This window comes from Schistocerca nitens, chromosome 6, assembly GCF_023898315.1.
Source record: "Schistocerca nitens isolate TAMUIC-IGC-003100 chromosome 6, iqSchNite1.1, whole genome shotgun sequence".
NCBI classification, from domain to species: Eukaryota; Metazoa; Arthropoda; class Insecta; order Orthoptera; family Acrididae; genus Schistocerca; species Schistocerca nitens.
The window spans coordinates 341,955,860-341,976,782 of record NC_064619.1 but is presented as its reverse complement, the minus strand read 5'-3'; the positions used below and the strand labels follow the sequence as shown (position 1 = coordinate 341,976,782).

At 41.3% G+C, this 20,923-nt stretch overlaps 1 protein-coding gene across 1 annotated transcript in view; it reads left to right on the top strand.

Moving 5' to 3' along the window:
- Nucleotides 1-2,273: 2,273 nt before the first annotated feature.
- LOC126262651 (eEF1A lysine and N-terminal methyltransferase homolog) overlaps nt 2,274-20,923 on the top strand; it is an 85,953-nt gene continuing 67,303 nt past the window's right edge. The window contains exons 1-4 of the mRNA XM_049959420.1: nt 2,274-2,489; nt 2,588-2,710; nt 15,176-15,392; nt 15,491-15,715. Coding sequence (XP_049815377.1) covers nt 2,398-2,489; nt 2,588-2,710; nt 15,176-15,392; nt 15,491-15,715 — 657 coding nt within the window. The 5' untranslated portion in view covers nt 2,274-2,397. The remainder of the gene's footprint in view (nt 2,490-2,587; nt 2,711-15,175; nt 15,393-15,490; nt 15,716-20,923) is intronic.

Here is a 20,923-nt window from a genome sequence, read left to right as displayed (position 1 = left end):
AAAGTGTATAAAAAGTTTATAACATGGCACCTACTTCATGCTCAATTTACCCAGTTATAGTAGGAGAAATATAGTTATTAATCAGGAAATAAGACAAGGATGTGTATTATAACACAGGGTTTTTAACATTTATGCGGATGATATCCTACACAGATGGAAGCATGAGGCATGACCCGGAATTATGTCAAGAAGGACCACTTCAAATGTTCTAGCATATGCTGAGGACGAAATGATTATGTAAAACACTGAAGATAATGTTCAAACAGCTGTCTATTTACAAAATAACTTTAGTAAAGAATACAATTTTAAAACATCTACATCAAAATCAGTAGCCACAGCATTCCACAGATATGATTAATGAAATGACAAAAGTTTAGAATGGGTTCAACTTTATCGCTATTTAGACTGTGATATCTCGTGTGATTATGATAGATACTTAATAAATTAGGAAGTTACCAGGAAATGCGCAGAACAATTCGAAGAATGCTGAAAACAGCACTGAACGAAACACAGCTGTTGATATATAAGACGATGGTAGTGCTAGTTATCCTATATGGCAGTGAAATGTGGATGTTAAGACAGAAAGACCACGACCACATACAAGCCACAGTAATGAAATTCCTTAGGGCACTACTGGGACACACACGCTTTGATAAAATAAGAAACCAGGGTATGCAGAATCAGTTACAAACATTTGCAATACGAGTAAAGTGGACAAATGTACAGGATGTTCGGAAATTTCCGCTACAAACTTCTAGGAGTTGTAGAGGGGACTGAGTAGAAAGTATTTTGAACGTACCGTTTCCGTGATACAGCCAATTGAAAATATGTTTGCTAGGTATGCATGCAACAGTTTAGTTATGTGTAGGGTGCTTACATGGAATCGGCTGATGTCGTTTGATATCTGTCGCAACCCTCTGGCTTGGTTCGCGCTTCATTCACATGTCTGTGAGTGGTAGAGCAACATGGCTGAGTACACATTTCCAGAATACTCCGACATATACTTCTGTATGGCGAAGTTCATAATGTTGGAAAAGGTGCTCATTGCCTTTATCAAGATCGTTATCCACAATGTCTGACTACATTGCATACACTTTTGCGCACAATTACGCAACGGCTTCGAGAAAGGAGTAACTTCCCCATCAGCATGCTTGACTGTGGTGCTCCAAGGAGATGCAGCATACCCGAATTGAAAGTGGCCCTACTGTAAACAAGAGTGTTTGTGAAAACTGATTAAGTTTCCTTTCTGTTTCTTTCATTATTAATTAGTGGAACTGTAAAACAAGTTATGTACTGGGTCACATCTAATAAATAAAAATACTTGTCAAAGTACTTTAATGTTTTAGTGCCTCTATTAATCCCAATTAAGATGCAAAGTTCGTTCGGAGATGCATGCATGTCCGAAGGAACAGGCACTGCGGCGATTATAGTCGACATGAGATAGAGGAAATGTATTCGTAGTTGCGAATATGGACTACCACCAGCTACATAATCGCGTGACGACAATGAAAATTCGTGCGGACTCGAACATGGATTTCCTGCACATCGCGTTACCAGCATGTTTTAAAATTTTTGCAGCATGGGAATGGTACAATTCCGGACATGAGTTCAAATTAAAAATATTATCTACTCAGTCCCCTCGAAAGTCCTGTAAGTTTCTAATGGGAATTTCTAAACACCCTGTAGAAGAAGTGGGAAGATCATTTAGAAAGAATGGACAAGGCAGTGTCTCCGAGAGTGACACTGTCATACAGACCTATTGGCCAAAGACACCCAGGAAGCCGTCACAAAGTAGAACTGAGGTCTTTTTTTTATTTTTATTTTTATTGACTTCTGGCATATAAACTGAACTGAGGTCAGAACAGGCACAAAGAATATTACCTGAAGAATGATGATGATCATCACTATTTTCATAGTCCTAAGAAAACGTCATCATGTGTTGGGGCTAATTAGTGTTAAGAGGCTATTATTATTATTATTATTATTATTATTATTATAGGCACTAATATGGACTCTTGTATCAAGCGTTATTATACTGACAACCAATATTGCAATACTATCGAATAAATATCTTTCTGACACATGAACTGAAATAGAAAACAGCATAATAAATAATTATATACTACAAGAAACAGTATCCCCTGCCACGCATCCAGCAATGTGTTTTCAATTTATGGATATAAATATAAAGTGGAAAAGGTCGCTGTGCTATATGACGCATGTATTCGAGTCGGTGTGGTATCGATACTCTCGTAGTGCCAGAGCACTTAGGTAATTTAAAATGAAATGAGGAGGTGTGAGGGAATGTCCTCTGGTTAGAATATTTTTTTGTTGTGTTCATGTAGCCGCTAAGCTTTCAGACGCTGAAAGCTTGTTAACCTGTTGCGCAGAATATAAATGAGCCTTTTACCAAAGTCTCACGAAGAATTTAGTCACAGGGATTTCTGGAATTCGTTTTTCAAGAAACGGGGAACCAGGGCTTTTGAGTGGTAAGGCATTGGTTTCGGCGTAACCCATATGACATGTAAACATGATGTTGACACCGGTACTTTGTGTATAGTAAGCGTTAATTGACCTTAATTTGCAGGTACGGAGAGTACCCGGAACTATGTGGCCTGTTGCACAAATATATCAAGCCAAAGGACATTATTCTTATGATAGGTTGTGGAAATTCCTCACTGAGTGCAGATTTATATGATGTTGGCTACAGGTTCGTAAAAAAAAGCAAAAAAATATTGGGTATTAACATGTAAAATATGTGTAGCTTGGAGATATGCAGTTAAAATGATGGAGAAAGATGAAGAGAATCCAGTTGGTGACGGGTAAAAAAGTGTTCGTCGGTGTGTCAGGTTGAGGGGTTCCGATGCACGTCTGTGAAACAGTGTAAAGGCATATTGTGTAATTTTTTTTTTAACACAGTAAGTGTCATATTTACTTTAATTCGCCCATGGATCATCTATCAGCGACATAAGAATTGTCATGGTAATGAAATAAAAATCAATATCACAAAATATAGATACACACAGAATAAATAAGTATGCTCTGCAAGGATAGGACAGTGGTTAGGCATAGCCTTGATGAAGAAACCATCCTGGCATTTGCCTGAAGTGATATAGCAAAACATAAATCAGGATGAGTGCAGGGGCTGAAGTCCAGCCCCTCAAGTATGAGGGTCAGTATCATAACAGCCTCACTGCTTCATTAAATTAGTTCATGTTACAGTGTTCTTTGATTTACACACAGTGTGCTTCAGTTGATATGTAAAATCTATTTTTGCTGTTTATCACTGCATACACTGATTCGTGCTGAGTATTTCCGTATTAATCCACTTCAAGTTGAGCTGTTAGTTGTTTGCCGCTTGCATTTTGCCAACTTTTAGAATTAGGAAAGTACAGATAGATTCAGTTTGCACATGTTAATTAATAATGTATATAGGGCTTCTTGCTGCATCAAAATTCAAATGTGTTGGTCATAAATTTCATCTGTAAGTAAATATGCAGTGATTAATTTTCCCAGCTCATTCAACATATACCCACAAGAAGTTTGTATAAAAAGCACACACAACTCAAAATAATTCCTTCTGTGCATGAATAATTAACCTCCAAGTGAGAAGATACACAAAGATAGTGTACTCAATATGTACACTTTGGCACTTTGATCCCAACAGACTCTCCCTCATCCACCCCAAATTGTGGCCTTAGTGACAAATGGACTACAGCGTAATTTGAGAACTATGTCTTATTGTTGGTAGCGCTTACGTTAAATAATTTATACACATCATCATTATGATGTGAACCCTGTTAAGTGGGTGATTCAGCTATTTATAAAAATAGTCAGTTATTGTTGACATACAGTCCATAGGTATTTCAAACACTTTTCTTATCAAACAAGTAAAATTGCAAGGTAAATTCGAAAATCTATTATGTTGTAGAGAAATCTGAGGAGTGTTCTGAGACTTCAAAGAGGGTGGGGCGTAATGTATCTTTTACTCAGAACAAGATGAGCTGTGCTTCTGGATGTTCATTTTGAATTAGTAACTTGTATAAACATTTACTGCTAGTTAGTTCCATGGATCATTTTGCATGATTATGATGTGGAATGAGTTCTTACATTCACATCACAACTTAATTTCTACATATGGGTACATTCTGAACATGCACAGAGGCAATGAAACAGTCATTCTTCCCATGCTCCATACATGAGTGGAATGGGAAGAAACCCTAATAACTGGTACAATGGGATGTGCCCTCTGCCAAAGACATCACAGTGGTTTGCAGAGTATGATGCAGATGTGGAATAACCTATTTGCTAGACCACTTTATTGCCAAGGAGTTGGAGACCCGGTCATGCATTAGATGTTTGAGATTAAAACATTAATAAATAAAAATAATAAAATTTATTTGCATCAGATAATTTCCCAGTAGGATGTCGGTCACATTTCCAAGAATTATCCAGAAAATAAAGTAATTTTAAGACAGTTCAGTGGCAATATAAGATTGCTGGATTAAAATGTTCCCTGTTATGCATCCAGAGTTTAAATAAAATGGTACATAATTATAGGGGAAGAATTGTAACTGGACACTTCATCAAAACCCACAATGTGTATGCCCCAGTAGAAGCAAGATTCACTAGTTATCCTGTTGTTGCAAAGGTCGGTAATAATCCTTGGAATGTAATAGCTGAACAACATTTTTGCTTTCCATAGGCAATCCTTACAATGGTGCATGTTAACTTAGCTGTGAATTGCTTTGAATTATTTAATACATTTGGAAATGAATATGTTAAGTATTACAGAACTGCATCTTTTTCGTGTTCTGTTAGAGATATTAATTTCATAAATTTTGCATTTGAGGATTGATGTGGAAGAAATAAGTGATCCAGTACTGCAGTCAGAATTTGACAGAGCAGTGGATGATTCATGAATTCAGATTTCCTAAAGAGTATTTCCATAACATTGTCAGTGGCAAGGTTAGCAAATAAAACATTATGCTTTTAAACTGCTTAACAAAAAAAGAGAAAGAAAAATTGAAGTTCCACTCAATGAAGATTACATTGGTAACAAGAAGGGAAGACGTACAAGAGAAGAAATTCTGGCACTGAGCAGTTTGACAAGGCGAAGAAAAAAATAAAGGTACCTTCCTTACATTTGTGGACACATACAAAGCCTTCAGTATTGTGAGGTGGAAATATATGTTTGCAATCCTTACAAGATTATGGCCAAAGGAAGTCAGATGAGTTGTCTAAAAAGTCTATCAACCGAAGTGGGCATTACAAAAGTGAAAAATCAAGAAAAGTTTTTATTAAGGAGAAGTTAAGTTACACTAGTTGATTATCAAGACTGTTGTTCCACTTGCATGTGGGAGAAACAATAAAGAAACAGGAATATATGTTAGAGGATTTATTGGGATGATATCGGCATCCAACGTACCCTTGTGGCTGAATGTTTATTGAAAGGAATGGACAACATGCTTAACATAGAATACAGGATGTTTTTCAGGACCTCACTGACAAACTTGCAGAAATGATAGGTCACACAGTGGATTTTTTATTAGTTTTATTAAGGTTACAGTAATGAATAATAATTGAATATATAAGAAACTATCAGCCTCGATTGCAGTAATGAAACCAACCTTTACCTAGGTTTCAGTCCAAATAATTGAACCTTCTTCAAAGATATACCTGAATCTATAATTTGTCTAAGAGGGCATGGTCTAGAAATAAAACTAAAACAGCCTGAGTAGGCCATGCCCTCTTAGACAAATTATAGATTCAGGTATATCTTCTGAAGAAGGCTCAATTATTTGGGTTGAAACCTTGGTAAAGGTTGGTTTCAGTATCGCAATCGAGGTTGATAGTTTCTTATAGATTAGATTATCATGATTGCTGACTGTGCTGCAATGTTGAAAGTACAAGAATAATAATTGCACAAAAATTGTTTATTATTAGGCGTGTTATGACAGTAATTGTAATAAATTGTTCAGAAAGCCTACTTTGTGCCCCAATACACGTTGCACACATTTGTATCAATACTTGACCGGCTCTAGAGAGCATGTCAGGATTCTGTCAGATTTTGTGGAATGCATTAGTGTTTCGGGCTGTCAGCTCAGCTCTAGTGGTAGTTGGAGTAATGTAAACCTGCTCTTGGCATTTCCCCATAGAAAATAACCAAGGGGTGTCAACCTGGGCAAATGCCGTGGTCATACAACAGCTCTTCCTCATTCTACTAAGTGTTCCCCGAAATTGAGAGTTAGCTGTGCTCACGCAACAGTGCTGAACTCTGCTGGGGCTCCATCATGCTGCAACCAGAGACTTGTGTGCATAGCAAGTGGGAGATTGTCCAGCAGTTCCTGTAGTGTGGTCTGCAGGAACTGTAAATTACCTGCTCCAGTTAACCTAGGTGAAATATTACAAATCCTAAATGATCATAATACACAATTTCTGCTCACATGTTTATGGAGAACCTTCACTGGTACGAGCTAACAGCAACCGCTTGGAGACTCACGTATTTCCAGAGTGGCTGTTCCTGCTGTTGAAATACCTGTCACGTGTAAAGAAGGCCCCATCTGTAAATAAAACGTGTTGAAGGCAACAGTATTCAATCTGTGGTATATGAACCATTGCATTTGATGTGGGTAATAAGTTGGTCATAAAAATCTGCATCTTTTGAAGACTACACTTCTGGGCTGTAATAATCTCCAAAGAGATACAGGACCTTAACTAGTAACTTGACACACAGCACATGTGCTACTTCAAGGTTCACTGCTAAATCTACAGATCAGTTTGCCCTCAAAATCTGGTATCATGCTTGCAACCACCAGTATGCTAAGAATGCAAACTCAGTTTCTTGTAAGCATCCACGAATTACAGCAAATGTACTGTGATGTGGCTGTTTTCTGTAAGGGAATAGATTTTTGTTGATATGAAGAACTGCTCTGACATTACCTGTTGCCTCACTGTCATTAAGCTCATCAAATCTATACTTCATGGATCATTGAGTGCTAACAGCAAGAAAACTTGAATTCAGAACTAGTAAGATGCACGGCACTGAAGATACACTTACAACAACTCAAGTTGAGTGACAGGATTGATAGACTCCACAAAACAACTTCACTAGGAGATGCAAAAAATGGACCACTAGGTGGCAGTGCGCATCATGGGTGTGCACATAAAACATAAACAGCAGACCGAAACACATGTTCTTTAACAAAAGATGATCGTCTTTGTGTGACCTATCATCCCTCAAAGTTTTTTGGTGAGGTCCTGAGAACCTTGTATAGTAAGGACAAACAGAGTTAGGAATAGAACTTAAAAAGAGTTACACAAAGGAGAAAAATGTTTTCCTTAACATCAAAATTGGGAATGATGTGGTACTGGATGAAATCTCTGCAGTCTTTTCGTGACTGCAAAAAGTTTTTGTATTTCAGGGGGAAAACAAATATTTGTTAACTGTGGTAGTAGGAGCAATTCAGTCACAAAATAGTGGCAGTTGCAGTGTTCAAAATGGTTCAAATGGCTCTGAGCACTATGGGACTCAACTGCTGAGGTCATCAGTCCCCTAGAACTTAGAACTAGTTAAACCTAACTAACCTAAGGACATCACAAACATCCATGCCCGAGGCAGGATTCGAACCTGCGACCGTAGCGGTCTTGCGGTTCCAGACTGCAGTGCCTTTAACCGCACGGCCACTTCGGCCGGCCAGTTGCAGTGTGGCATGCATAGTTGGCACAGAAGCTTTGAAAGAGTCTAGGATCACTATTGAATCAAATGAAATCATACTGTGACCATTGGTGGAGACTTTAATCAGCCAACAATTAAATGGGAAAATTAGTGTTGTTAGTGGTTGGTGTGATGAGACATCTTGTGAAACAGTACTAAATGCCTTATCTGAAAACTACCTAAAACTGGTAGTTAGGCACCCCATTCATGATGGAGATACATTGGATCTAATGGAAACAAATAGACCTGACCTCTTTGGGAATGTCCATGTCGAAACTGGTATCAGTGACCATGACACAATTGTTGAAATAGTGATTACTAAGTATAAATGACAACTGAAACAAGCAGAAAGATTTATATATTCAGTAAACCAGATAAAAAATCGATCATCAGTTATCAATGAGGAACTTGAAACTTTCAGCACAGGGCAGGAGCATGTAGAGGAACTACTGCTGAAGTTTAAATGGACAGTTAACCTTGCACTGGATGGATGTGTGTACCCAGTTGAACAGTTCATAGTGGAAGGGACCCTCTATGACATACAGTCACTGTACAGAAACTTCTTAAGAAAACGAAATTACTGCGTAATAGGTGTAAAATGTAGTGTAGGGCTATAGATAGAGAGGTGCTGGATGAAATGTATTTGGCTGTCAAGAGAGCAATGCATGATGCCTTGAATGTCTACTGTGGCTGGATATTGTCAGATGATCTTTCACAAAACCCGAAGAAATTCAGCTGATATGTAAAGGCTGTTAGTGACGCAAAAGTCAGTTTCCAGGCACTCATGAGTGAGATGGCAGTTGAATTGAGGGTAGAAAAGATAAAGTTGAAATATTTAACTCTGTTTTCAAATGTTGCCCCAGTTTAATCCTTGGACCACTGAAAACATGAGTGTGATGTTGAGAAACAGCTGAAATCATTAATACTGGACAAAGCTCCAGGATCCAACGGAATACCTATCAGATTCTATACTGAATTTGTAGCCAGTTTTAGCTCCTCTTGTACGTATAATCTATTGTAGAGCCCTTGAACAAAAACCGTTTCCAGTAATAGGAAGATAGCACAGGTCACACTCGTCCACAAGAACAGTAGTAGAAGTGAGCCACAAAAATACCATCCAGCATCCTTCACATCAGTTCGTTGTAGTATCTGAACATTTTCTGAGCTTAAACATAATGAGGTATCTCGAACAGAATGACCTCCTCCCTGTTAAAAGTAACTTCAGGTATTCACCATGAAAGTGTGTTGAGACCCTTGCTGTTTACATTGCATATAAATGACCTTCTTGACAGTAGTAACCTCAGACTTTATGCAGATGATCCAGTTATTGTAATGAAGTAGCTGCATAAACAGTCAGTCAGATCTTGATAAGATTTCAAAGTGTTGCAAAGATTGCCAGCTTGCTTTAAGTGTGCAGAAATGTAAAATTGTGCCCTTCACAAAATGAAAAAATATAGTTCCCTATGACTACAGTACAGTCACAGTTGGAACTTGCCACCTCATAGATATGTGGGTGTAACACTTTTTTAAGATATCAAATGGAATGATCACACAGGATCAGTTGCTGGTAAAGCAGGTGGCAGACTTCAGTTTATTGATAAAATACTGAGGAAATCCAGTCTACAAAAAAGATTACTTGCAAATCATTCTAGAATATTGCTCAGATGTGTGGGACTCAGATAGGACTAACAGGGGGTATTGAGTGTATACAGAGAAGGGTAGCACAAATGGTCATAGGTTTGTATGACCCTAGGAGTGTGTCACAGGTGCTGAGGAAACTGAACTGTCAGATTCTTGAAGAAATTTTACTAATGATGTTTCAAGTCCTGGCTCTAGGGGTATGCTACAACCCACTTATCGCCCCCATAGCAATTATGAGGAGAATATTAGAAAAATTACAGCATGCACGGGAATGGAATGGGAAGAAACCTTACAACTAGTACAAGGGACATACCCTTTGCCATGCACTTCCCGATGGTTTGCAGAGTATAAAGATGTGTAGAGTGAAGAAACTATGCCACACTTCGCAGTCGGCATGTGATTCCTCATCCCCATTCAAGACAAAAGTGTATCTACCAAATGTAGTCCTGCCAATAGCTTTAATAGAAAAGTCATTTAAAAAAATAAAGAGGCTCTGACAGTGCTGTAAGTGTGCGCAACATGGTGAAGAACAAGTAGCATGAACTCTGAGCTGTGCTGGAGCTGTCTCATTAGCTCTGTGAGACAAGGCAATATCATGAGGAACACATATGCCTACTCACTGATGTTTGGTGATATTTGATGCGAACACGACTCAGTGTGTTTGTATCAAATTTTTGCAGTTAAACATCAAATTGTATCCAATTTCCATTGAGCGAGGTGGTGCAGTGGCTAGCACACTGGACTCGCATTTGGGAGGATGATGGTTCAATCCCGTGTCCGGCCATCCTGATTTAGGTTTTCCGTGATTTCCCTAAAATCGCTCCAGGCAAATGCCGGGATGGTTCCTTTGAAAGGGCACGGCCGGCTTCCTTCCCCGTCCTTCCCTAATCCGATGAGATCGATGACCTTGCAGTTTGGTCTCTTCCCCCAAACAACCCAACCCAACCCCACCTGTTACTGTAGCCTTTATTTAAACATAAAGATATAACATGAACTACTTACAGACGTAAAGGACTACTTTGATTCGTCCACGTCACAAATAAAGCCTATAGAAAATAATAGTGGATACAGTAACATTATCTTTATCCAGTGAGGTAAAAAAACTTGCAATAGGTAGGCTACGCTATCTGGTTCTCCTCCCACAATTTCAGCCCGCAGGTTTATACCAAAGTGTGCCTGAAAGCCACGTTTACAAGTGACGTGCAGGTTGTGTTACGCCAATAATGGCTGTTGTGAAGGGTGAAAATACCTCTAAGAGTGAAGCTAGATTTGTCAGTCCATATAATGTTGTTTATGAAATGTTCCACTTGGTGTAAAAGCCATTCACAAAACTATACCCATCAAATGCCATCTTCTGGCTGCTTGTGTTTGGATAACATGTAATGGTAAGGATGCAGTTCTTCATTGTGCAAAACTTCGATAACCAGTCTTTCAAATATTTGGAAATGCCTTGCAATACCGTGGGCATGTCACCATGGTGATTGGTGAACACTTTCAAGAATCACGTCCTCTGTTAGTACAGTATGTATAGGCCTTGAACGACCTCTGTCCATTACTTGTGGACAAAGGTTACCAATTTCCCAAAGATGTTGCTCTGGGTGATAAGAAACATTGTTATCTTGATGCTGCCTTTGAGGGACCATACAGGATATGCATGAGCAGCAGCAGCAGCTTGGTTATCAGCTGCACCCAGCACCGATCGAAAACATATCAATGTAGTCATTGTTTGTGTATTCCATTGGGAAGCAGCCCTACATGTACTTGACAGGACCAGTTACGGTTGTGCACTGCGTGTTTAGTAGACACGTGCATGCAGTTTAATGGATGTCACTGTCATGTAATAGTAGTGTGGGCATGATAAACATTTTCATGCATATGTTGTCAAAATTCATCCGATCAGATTTTTCTAGATAAACTTTTGTCTTGAATGTGGATTATGAATTACATGCTGACCTTACAGTTAGGTATTTTTCTTCACCCTGTAGGTGTAGCAGATAAGTTTAATAATCATTTCCTAATACTGCAGAAAATGTACATACAAGCAGCTCAAGAGAAGAATCTCAGCAGTTTGTTGAAAAAGCAACTCTCATAAGATTCGGATATATGATTGTATCTCCAGCTCCTCCTTCTGAAATTAAGAAAGTTATGTATCCTCTAAAAAATGCCTGTGTGCATTTGATGATGATTTCAACACACTACTAATGATTTGTTCCCATACAATTGTCATGAGCCAATTCGATCACTTGACGGGTTCGATTCCCGGCGGGGTCAGGGATTTTCACCTGCCTCCAGATGACTGGGTGTTTGTGTTGTCATCAACATATCATCATCATCATCATCATCATCATCATCATCATCATCATTTGACAGTGGTGCGATTGGACTGAGCGAAGGTTGGGACTTTGTACGGGTGCTGATAACCGCGCAGTTGAGTGCCCCACAAACCAATCATCGATCACTTGATGATTTGGCCTCTTTGCGCTGGCATGCAACACAAGATACCCACAGGTTCTTAAAGTTCTGCCGATCTTGAGCTCCCTTTTACCAATTCAGTCAAGATGTTTTCATTAAGTCTCTGTCCAATGTTCTTCCCCTTGGTAGTTTTTGGTAAATTGGGCTCCAGTCTAGTACTTGTTTTAACGACCTGCCGCCATCTTTTATTAGTGACATGACCAGCTCAATGCCATTTCAGGGTATTCACTCTTTCTGTTACGTCACTGACCTTTGTTCTCTGTCTGATGTAAACTCTTTGCGTAGCCCAGCATTGATCTTTCCATTTCTCTTTGGGCTTCTGTTAGTTTTCTGACAGTGAACTAATTTAATGTTTGTCTCACAGCCACAAGTTGTGACTGGTAGTATACATTAGTCAAAAACTGTCTTCTTCAGCTTGGCCAACATCTTGGACTTCGAAACTGAAGGGAATCTTCCATAAGCATGCCAGCCTAATTTAATACATCAAAATATATCTGGTTTTAGGTCTCCTTTCATATTTTGCAGATGACCCGTATAGATATATTCTGTGACGCTTTGCAGTTGCGTCGGACAGATATATAGTATTTCCCTCCCTCTTAATTTTATCACAGTTCATTTTTAGTTCAATTTCAGAGCAGACTGACACAAGTTAACTACCCAATATTTGGAGTTGTTCTATACTATTTGCAAGTAGTACAATATCATCAGTGAACCTGAGGTTATGTAATCTCTTTCCCAGAATTTTGATTCCATTTATTTTCCAGTCTAATTTGAACGTTGCTTTTTCGAGGACTGCTGAAAATAGTTTTGGAGATATAGTCACCATGTTTTACACCTGTTTCAATGGTAAATTCATTGGTTTCTTAACTACATATACAAATGCTGTGGAAGTTTTGTGTGTGTTCTATTCCTTGCTCTGTTAGAGCTTCAAACAAAACTGAGTGACTTGAATGCCTTTTCAAAATCTATGAAGGTAAGGCAAAGAGTTAGCTGGTACTCATTTATTCTACTAATTGTTTTGCATGGAGTGAGGGTATGATCAATTGCACTAAGCCCTGCACAGAACCCAGCATGCTCAATGGGTTGGATGAGGTCAAGTATACTTCTCAATTTGATAATCAAAGTTCTAGTAAAAAATCTTTTTACAGTTTGGACAGGAGGCTGTTAGGGTGCTAGTTATTTAAATCTTTAGCACCACTTTCTTATGTATTCTGGCTTTATTCCAATCTTGTTCCATTGTGCAAACAACTTGACAATATTGTAGCTAAATATTTATAGATTTGTCATCCATCAGCTTTAAAATATTGACTGAGAGGTCATCACTGTCTGGTGTGGTCCCTTTTTTATCTTGTCTGTAGCATGTTTGACTTCTGAGGTGATTATTTCTGATATTTGGGAAAAACAGGCATCCAGTTCATCTAGGATTAAGATATTGACTTTACCATACACGTTATTATAAAAATTCTCAGTATATTAAAGAATTTTTTTCTTACCTGTAATTTGCCCTTGTTCTGTGTCTGATGCTATTAGCTGATTGGAAAGAATCGTAAGCTTTCACTTGGTCATCTTTAAACGAGATTTATTTTCAAGACTGGTTTTTAGCATACTTCTTGATGTCATCTTTCAGACTCTTTTCAGTGCCCTGCACTTTTGTGTATATTCTGTCTTATTTTTGTCTGTTAGGACTTTTATTATTCTTCTCTTGTCATCAAACTTACTGTTTGTCAGCTTCTTTGATTGGTTTTGAGATCTGCAAAAGCCACCCACTTCAACTGTTGTGATTAGTGTCTTTGTTACTGCTCCTGCTTCACATTCTTTTAATTTTATCTTAATTCTTTCTTGAAATCCTCTTTCCATTCCTAGAGATTTTTGAAATTTAAAATTTTTCTTTTTCATTAAATAAGTGTCAATCTTCTGTATTCAATTCAATGCTTGCTCTTATTAATCAGTGATCACTATTTGTATGGAACCTGGTCAGCACAGAGATATCTTAATGTTTTGAGGCCTGTGAAGTCTCTTTCACTTTTCATTTTTGAAGTTGGGACCCCCTAAAGTTGATTTGCAGGTAGGATAATATAATAAGTTCTACTTCATTATCTGAAATATGTAATGTATGACTAACTCGAGGCATTTTTCTTGAGATATTGAAATATGTGACTGTTAAATAACTCTAAGAAAGTTGATAGGAGAGATGTCAGTACAGTTCTTCATTAATGACATTGTAGTTCAGGATGTGTGAGAAAGTGATGTACCGTATTCTGGAGTAGTATCCCACCTAAGCAACAATATTATCTTCAGTAAATAACGGTTTGGATTTCAAGAAGGTTGCTCTACTGAGAATGCCATTTACACATTCACTCATCAAATTTTACAAGCATTAAATAACGAAGTATTGCTAGTTGATGCTTTCTGCACCCTGTCTAATGTTTTGTGAATCACAATATTCTCCTATATGAAATGAAGTTTTATGGGATTGATGGTGTAGCCGACCAGTGGATGTCCTGTCTACATGTATTCCCTCATAGTTTGTTGTAAATAATTCACTGCAGTTCAAAAGGAACAATTATGTACATAATTGCAGTGGTGGAAGAAGAAAATGACATTAATTACTCCAAATTAAGAATGTCTTTAATACAAAAAAGGTGTGCACCATGCTGCACCCAAAATTTTCCGTTATGTACCCATTAATATAAAAGTCTGACAGACAGCAAAGTAATATTTGAAAGCAAGCTGAAAAATTGTCATTGATAACTATTGTGTTGAAGAAATTCTATTGTAGTGTGTAAAAGGGCACGGGTAGGAATTACTAACTTATACCTAGAAAGGGGGGGGTGTGATGGCTTGTCCATATCAGCATGCAGCCTTATATAATTTGTGATGTGGATATATAGTGACTCGTTCTTCCACATCATTGAGTTCTATCATGCAAATGATCCATGGAACATCAAACTAATCTATCACATTTCATGCAAGCTGCTGCCTCGGACTGTGGTTGGTATTTGCTAGAAAGCTTTAGAGATGCTTGCTTTACTAACTTCAGATGACTAAAATAAATGAGAGACCAGCAGACTCTGCAGATGATATTCTATGGCATAATTAACACTTGAATAAGTAGGCCTAAATAAAGGCATTTCCCCTTCCTTTATATTGTAAAATCCAAATCTTGATGCCTGATAGACTATATTTTTGTGATATTATGGAATAAATGGAAAATGCCATTTTAGTATGTATTTCATTGTTCATTACAGTGAGCAACCAATCATTAGTTGATAAATAATTGCATTATAGTAGAGTTATAAAGACAACATTTATCACCAATACTGATCTGTGTTTTGTTTTTAATAGGCATCTAACAAATATAGACATTAGTCATGTTGTTATACGGCAGATGATTGAAACACATGGCAAGGATCGGCCAGATATGGTTTATAAACAGATGGATGCCTTACATATGACATTCGATGATAATGAGTTCAGTGTTGTCCTCGACAAAGGAACACTTGATGCTTTGATGCCGGACAACAGTGAAGAAGTTCAGAAGAGAATAGATAAATTATTCAGTGTAAGTACAATTTTTTATACTTGAAACTTTTATCTTGCATTAATGACATCCATTAAAATATATTAAATCTTTCTCTTTTTCTTATTATTATTGTACAGGAGATAGATCGTGTCCTGCGGGTGGGTGGCCGTTATGTCTGTGTCTCTTTACTTCAAGAACACATCCTTCTGAAACTGTTGGAGTACTTCCCAGCTGCAGGGTGGATGTTCAGAGTTTGCAGGTGTATTGAAGCTGAAAGAAAATCACCTGATGGAGATGGACCTGCCTTCCCCGTTTTTGTAGTAATTTGCACTAAGTTTAAGAAACTGGCCAATGCAACACCAGTAAGGAAACATACAGATGTTATTAAACTAGTAATATTCGTAGTTGTTTGTTAGTCCATTATTTTGGGAACAAAATTTCTGATACAGTAAGAATTGGTGGGGTTGGGAGAAGAAAGTGCTACCCCACAAAAGTGTATGTTGAGATATTGAATGTTTATATTTGGTTAATTTCAAAGGCAAGAACAAAAGTAGAATAAGACTAAACAATTTATAAAGTAGGCAGCCCTTTCTAGTGGTACATATGGATCTACTAGCTATCATGTGATGCATTCGGAAACATTAGGTAGCATGAACAGTCAGTTTCTTATTAAATTTAGGTTCATCACTTTTTCTGCCAATACCTTGATTGGTATACATATCTTTATGGCATAATGTTGTAAATCTCAGTTGCTGACTGTGTTTCGTAACCAACACACCATTGTATGTTTATAAATAATACTGGTAGACCAAGCCAACAATATTTCATTTTGTGGGTGTGAGTGGGTGGGTGCTCACAACTTGTAGATTTCATCAGTCTTTTACTTAACCTTTATCCAACAACTTTGCTCTCATCTGTGTCCTATTATTGCTTTCCTTTTTTCTTCTTTATATTTAACCTGCATTTTACTCAAGATTTTGCTTTTTGATATTTCCAGTTCTTTCTTTGTCTGCTTCTCTCGCATATGGTTGCATTTTTTGATTACTGTCCTCTCCTCAGTGCCCCATTTTCGATCTTCTGCTTTTCTCTCATGTGGCCACAGTTTTTGATTAATGTCCTCTCTTCAGTTCCCCATCTTTGATCTCTGTGGTTGCTCTTGCTTCAGTGATTAGCAGCTAGTTAGTTATTTTCTCTCATCCTACATATTCTACATTTGTATTTTGCACCAGTTTAACATCCCCACGTGCGGGTCCGGGGGTTAGAATAGGTCCGATGTATTCCCTGCCTGTCATAAGAGGCGACTAACAGGAGTCTCACACATTTTGGCCTTTGTGATGGTCCCCTGTAGGTTTTGACCTCCAGTTTTCAAATTTTCCCAAAGAGTGAACCAATTGGGGAAGGGCGCCTTATATAGTGCATCGTGTCCATCATGTGCTGAGACTTCTCGCATCCTTCGTCGACATGGATCTACACTTCTGCTCATTCTCCAGCTGTTGGGCGAGGTCGCCCTCCTGCATGTATTTTCCTCCATCCACTGTGCAGTATCATTTTCTGTGCTGACGATGATAAAGGACCTGTTTGCTTGGCTGCACCTGATATCCCGCACGGTAGCCAGTCCGTTGTGGTGGGGCCACCATGTACCCTGTAGGTTGTAGCCCCCTGACCACACAGGGATCAGCTCTGCTGATGCCTGTGCCGTTAACTCCCCATGAATGCCAAGGAGTAGATGCTCGTCACCCGGGGGCAACGGGACTCCCAGCAGTGGCCATCCTGCCTTTGTTGCAGCTGGGTGGTGCCCATGGAGAGGGCTCCTGGTCGGAGCGGGTCGCATCTGGGCAGATGGCACGCAATGAAGCGTACCACATCATCACTTGCTGGTGATCACACACCAGCCATCTCCAAGTGTTCCAAGTCACAGTACAATGCTAGGAAGTACGACCCTAAATCATTTCCCTCCCTGGCCACACCATGGGAGGGATGCCAGGCTAAGGACGGCAGCGAACCTTGTTTGCCCTGGTATCTAATATGTATGACAGCTGATGGGGACTCCTTTGTTTCAATGAAGCCTCGGTTTTTTGTTGAGCATTTAGAGGACAAGTTTGGGGAGGTGGAGGGCTAGTCAAAAATGTGGTCAGGGTCAGTCTTGATAAAAACGGCCCATTCACGGGCATTACTTGCTTTTGACACGCTGGGGTATGTTTCTATTACCATCAGGCCACATAAGAGCTTAAATATGGTCCAGGGTATTATATTCCACAGGGACCTTCTTTTGCAGTCTGACGACGAGCTGCATGCGAACTTAGAGCGCCGAGGTGTTCATTTCGTCTGGTGTGTCCATAGGGGTCCGAGGGATAATGAGATTGCCGCCGGTGCCTTCATCCTTCGAGGGTGATGCATTGCCTGAGAAGGTCAAGGTGATGGTCTACCGCTATGATGTCAAGCCATATATCCCTCCCCCGATGCGGTGCTTTAAGTGCTGGGGAACGGCCATATGTCATTCCGCTATATTTTCAGCATCACGTGCCAAGATTGCGGACGCCCATCACATCCCAATACTCCATGTGCCCCGCCTCCCATCTGTGCCAACTGTGGAGAGTATCATTCGCCTTGCTCGCCTGACTGCGGGATTCTCCAGAAAGAAAGGAAAATCATGGAGTACAAGACCCTGGACAGACTGAGCTACACTGAGGCTAAGAGAAAATTTGAACACCTGCATCCTCTGCATATAACATCGTCTTACGCTGCCACTACAACAGTTCTGGCATTATCAGCACCACCAACTGAGGTCACCTCTCAGAGCCGCAAGACTACACCTGCCCCTTCGATGGTGGGGGGGCATTTCCCTCCCTGTTGCCCCCCCCCTGCGGGTTCGGGGATAAGAATAGGCCCGCGGTATTCCTGCCTGTCGTAAGAGGCGACTAAAAGGAGTCTCAAATGTTTCGGCCTTATGTGATGGTCCCCTCTCGGGTTTGACCTCCATCTTTCTAAATTATTCCGAAGAGCGAGCCAATTGGGGAAGGGCGCCCTTACATGGTGCACTGTATCCGTCGTGCATTGAGACCTTTAGCCGGCCTTTTCGTCGTTGCAATGGTGTCCCTGGGTACGATTACCACGCTGCACTCTGCAGTGTTGCTTTTAACTGCAACGACGACCTTGGACTTTCTTGCACCTAAGATCCAGCACGGTAGCCAGTCCGTTGTGGTGGGGCCACCATGTACCCTCTTGGTTGTAGCCCCCTGACAACACAGGGATCGCTCTACTGATGCCTGCGCCGTTAACTCCCCACGTATGCCAAGGAGTAGATGCCTATCCTCCTGGGGTATCGGGACTCCCGGCAATGGCCATCCTGCCAGGTGGCCTTTGCTGTGGCTGGGTGGCGCCCGTGGGGAGGGCCCTTGGTCGGAGTAGGTGGCATCAGGGCGGATGACCCGCAATGAAGCGTGGTACATCGTCTCTCGCTGGTGGCCAGCCGCCAGCAGTCTCTAAGCGTTCTCGGGCTCAATTTAACGCTCAGAAAACGTTCCCCTCCCTGGCCTCACCGTGGGAGGAACGTAAATCTCAGGATGGCAGTAGCAGTTATTCGCCCCGATTCTTAGTTTGTACGAGAGCTGATGGGGAGTCTTTTCTCTCCACAAAGCCTCAGTTCTTCGTCAAGCATTTAGAGGACAAGTTTGGGGAGGTGGAGGGCTTGTCAAAAATGCGCTGTGGATCGGTCCTGATACAAATGGCATCCTCTGCCCAGTCACGACGGTTACTTGCTTGTGACAAGTTGGGGGATGTTGCTGTTACGATCACACCGCATAAGAGTTTAAATATGGTCCAGGGAGCTATTTACCATAAGGACCTTCTTTTGCAGTCTGATGATGAGCTGCGCGCCAACTTAGAGCGCAGAGGTGTACATTTCGTCCGGTGCGTTCATCGGGGTCCGAAGGAAAATCAGATAGCTACCGGTTCCTTCATCTTGGCCTTCGAGGGTGATAAGTTACCGGAAAAGGTCAAGGTGATGGTCTACCCATGTGACGTCAGGCCCTATATTCCTCCCCCGATGCGGTGCTTCAAGTGCTGGAAGTTCGGCCATATGTCTTCCCGCTGCACTTCCAGCCTCACATGTCGAGATTGTGGACGCCCGTCTCATCCCAATACTCCATGTGCCCCGCCTCCCATCTGTGTCAACTGCGGGGAGCACCATTCACCTTGCTCGCCAGACTGCAGAATCTTCCAGAAAGAACGCAAAATCATGGAATATAAGACCCTGGACCGACTGACTTATACTGAGGCCAAAAGGAAATACGACCGATTACATCCCATGAGAATGACATCATCCTACGCCGCTGCTACAACACCTGTGCTCGCCCCATCAGTTTCGCGACTTCTGGCCGGATCGCTGAGTGGTACAACTCCTCCTGCCCCCTTGCCAGTGGGGGGCTCTACCCACCGGGTTGCTCCTGCGCCACCTACCTCAGGGGCAACACCATCCCCCCCGTCAGGGACATCCGTCCCTGCTTCTAAGCCGGAGAAGTGTCCAACTTCTTCGGCTTCTCACGCTCGCAAGGGGTCTCTTGGGTCCCTCCCTTCCCAGGTTTCCACCAGTGGGAAGGCTGACGACCGACAGTGGCGTAAGTGCCCGCAATCAGCTGGTCGAAGGGCTTCACGATCCTCCTCGGTCCCGGAGACTGAATCGGTGAAGCCCTCCCAGCCAGTTAAACCCAAGGAGCAGCGTGAGAAATCCAAGAAGAAGAGCTCTAAGCCCAAGGAATTCGCGGTGGCAGCCACCCCACCGCCACCTTCCGGCTCTGCGTCTGAGGACGAGGTGGAGATTCTGGCGTCCGCTGAGGACCTCGATCTCGCCGGTCCCTCAGACGCCATGGATAGCACTAGCACAGGTGCTCAATCGGAGGCAGCAGGTGACCCAGCGGCGTAATCTGCCTTCCCAGTCCCGTCACGCCTTTCTCCGCCATGGACAATACCATCCTCCAGTGGAACTGCAGCGGTTTCTTCCACCATCTAGCTGAGCTCCGCCAACTTATCAGCCTTCACCCTTTCTTCTGCATTGCTCTTCAGGAAACTTGGTTTCCAGCAATGCGAACCCCCGCCCTCCGTGGCTATCGGGGTTTTTATAAGAACCAAGCAGCTTATGAAAGGGTGTCTGGTGGCGTCTGCATCTATGTCCTTCACACTCTGCACAGCGAGTCTGTCCCTCTCCAAACACCTTTAGAGGCTGTCGCTGTTCGGGTGTGGACGCCACAGGCTGTTACCGTCTGCAGTCTTTACCTTCCACCGGATGGTGATGTCTCGCAGCATGTCCTGGCTGCACTGGTAGCCCAATTGCCGCCACCTTTCTTGCTATTGGGCGACTTCAACGCCCACAACCCTCTGTGGGGTGGGTCAGTGGCAACAGGTCGAGGCGCCATCGTTGAGCATTTATTGTCACAGCTCGATCTCTCGCTGTTAAATGATGGTGCCTTCACACACTTCAGTGTGGCGCATGGCACATACTCCGCCATTGAACTTTCAATCTGTAGCCCTAGACTCTTGCGTCTGTCCAATGGAGTGTGCATGACGACCTGTGT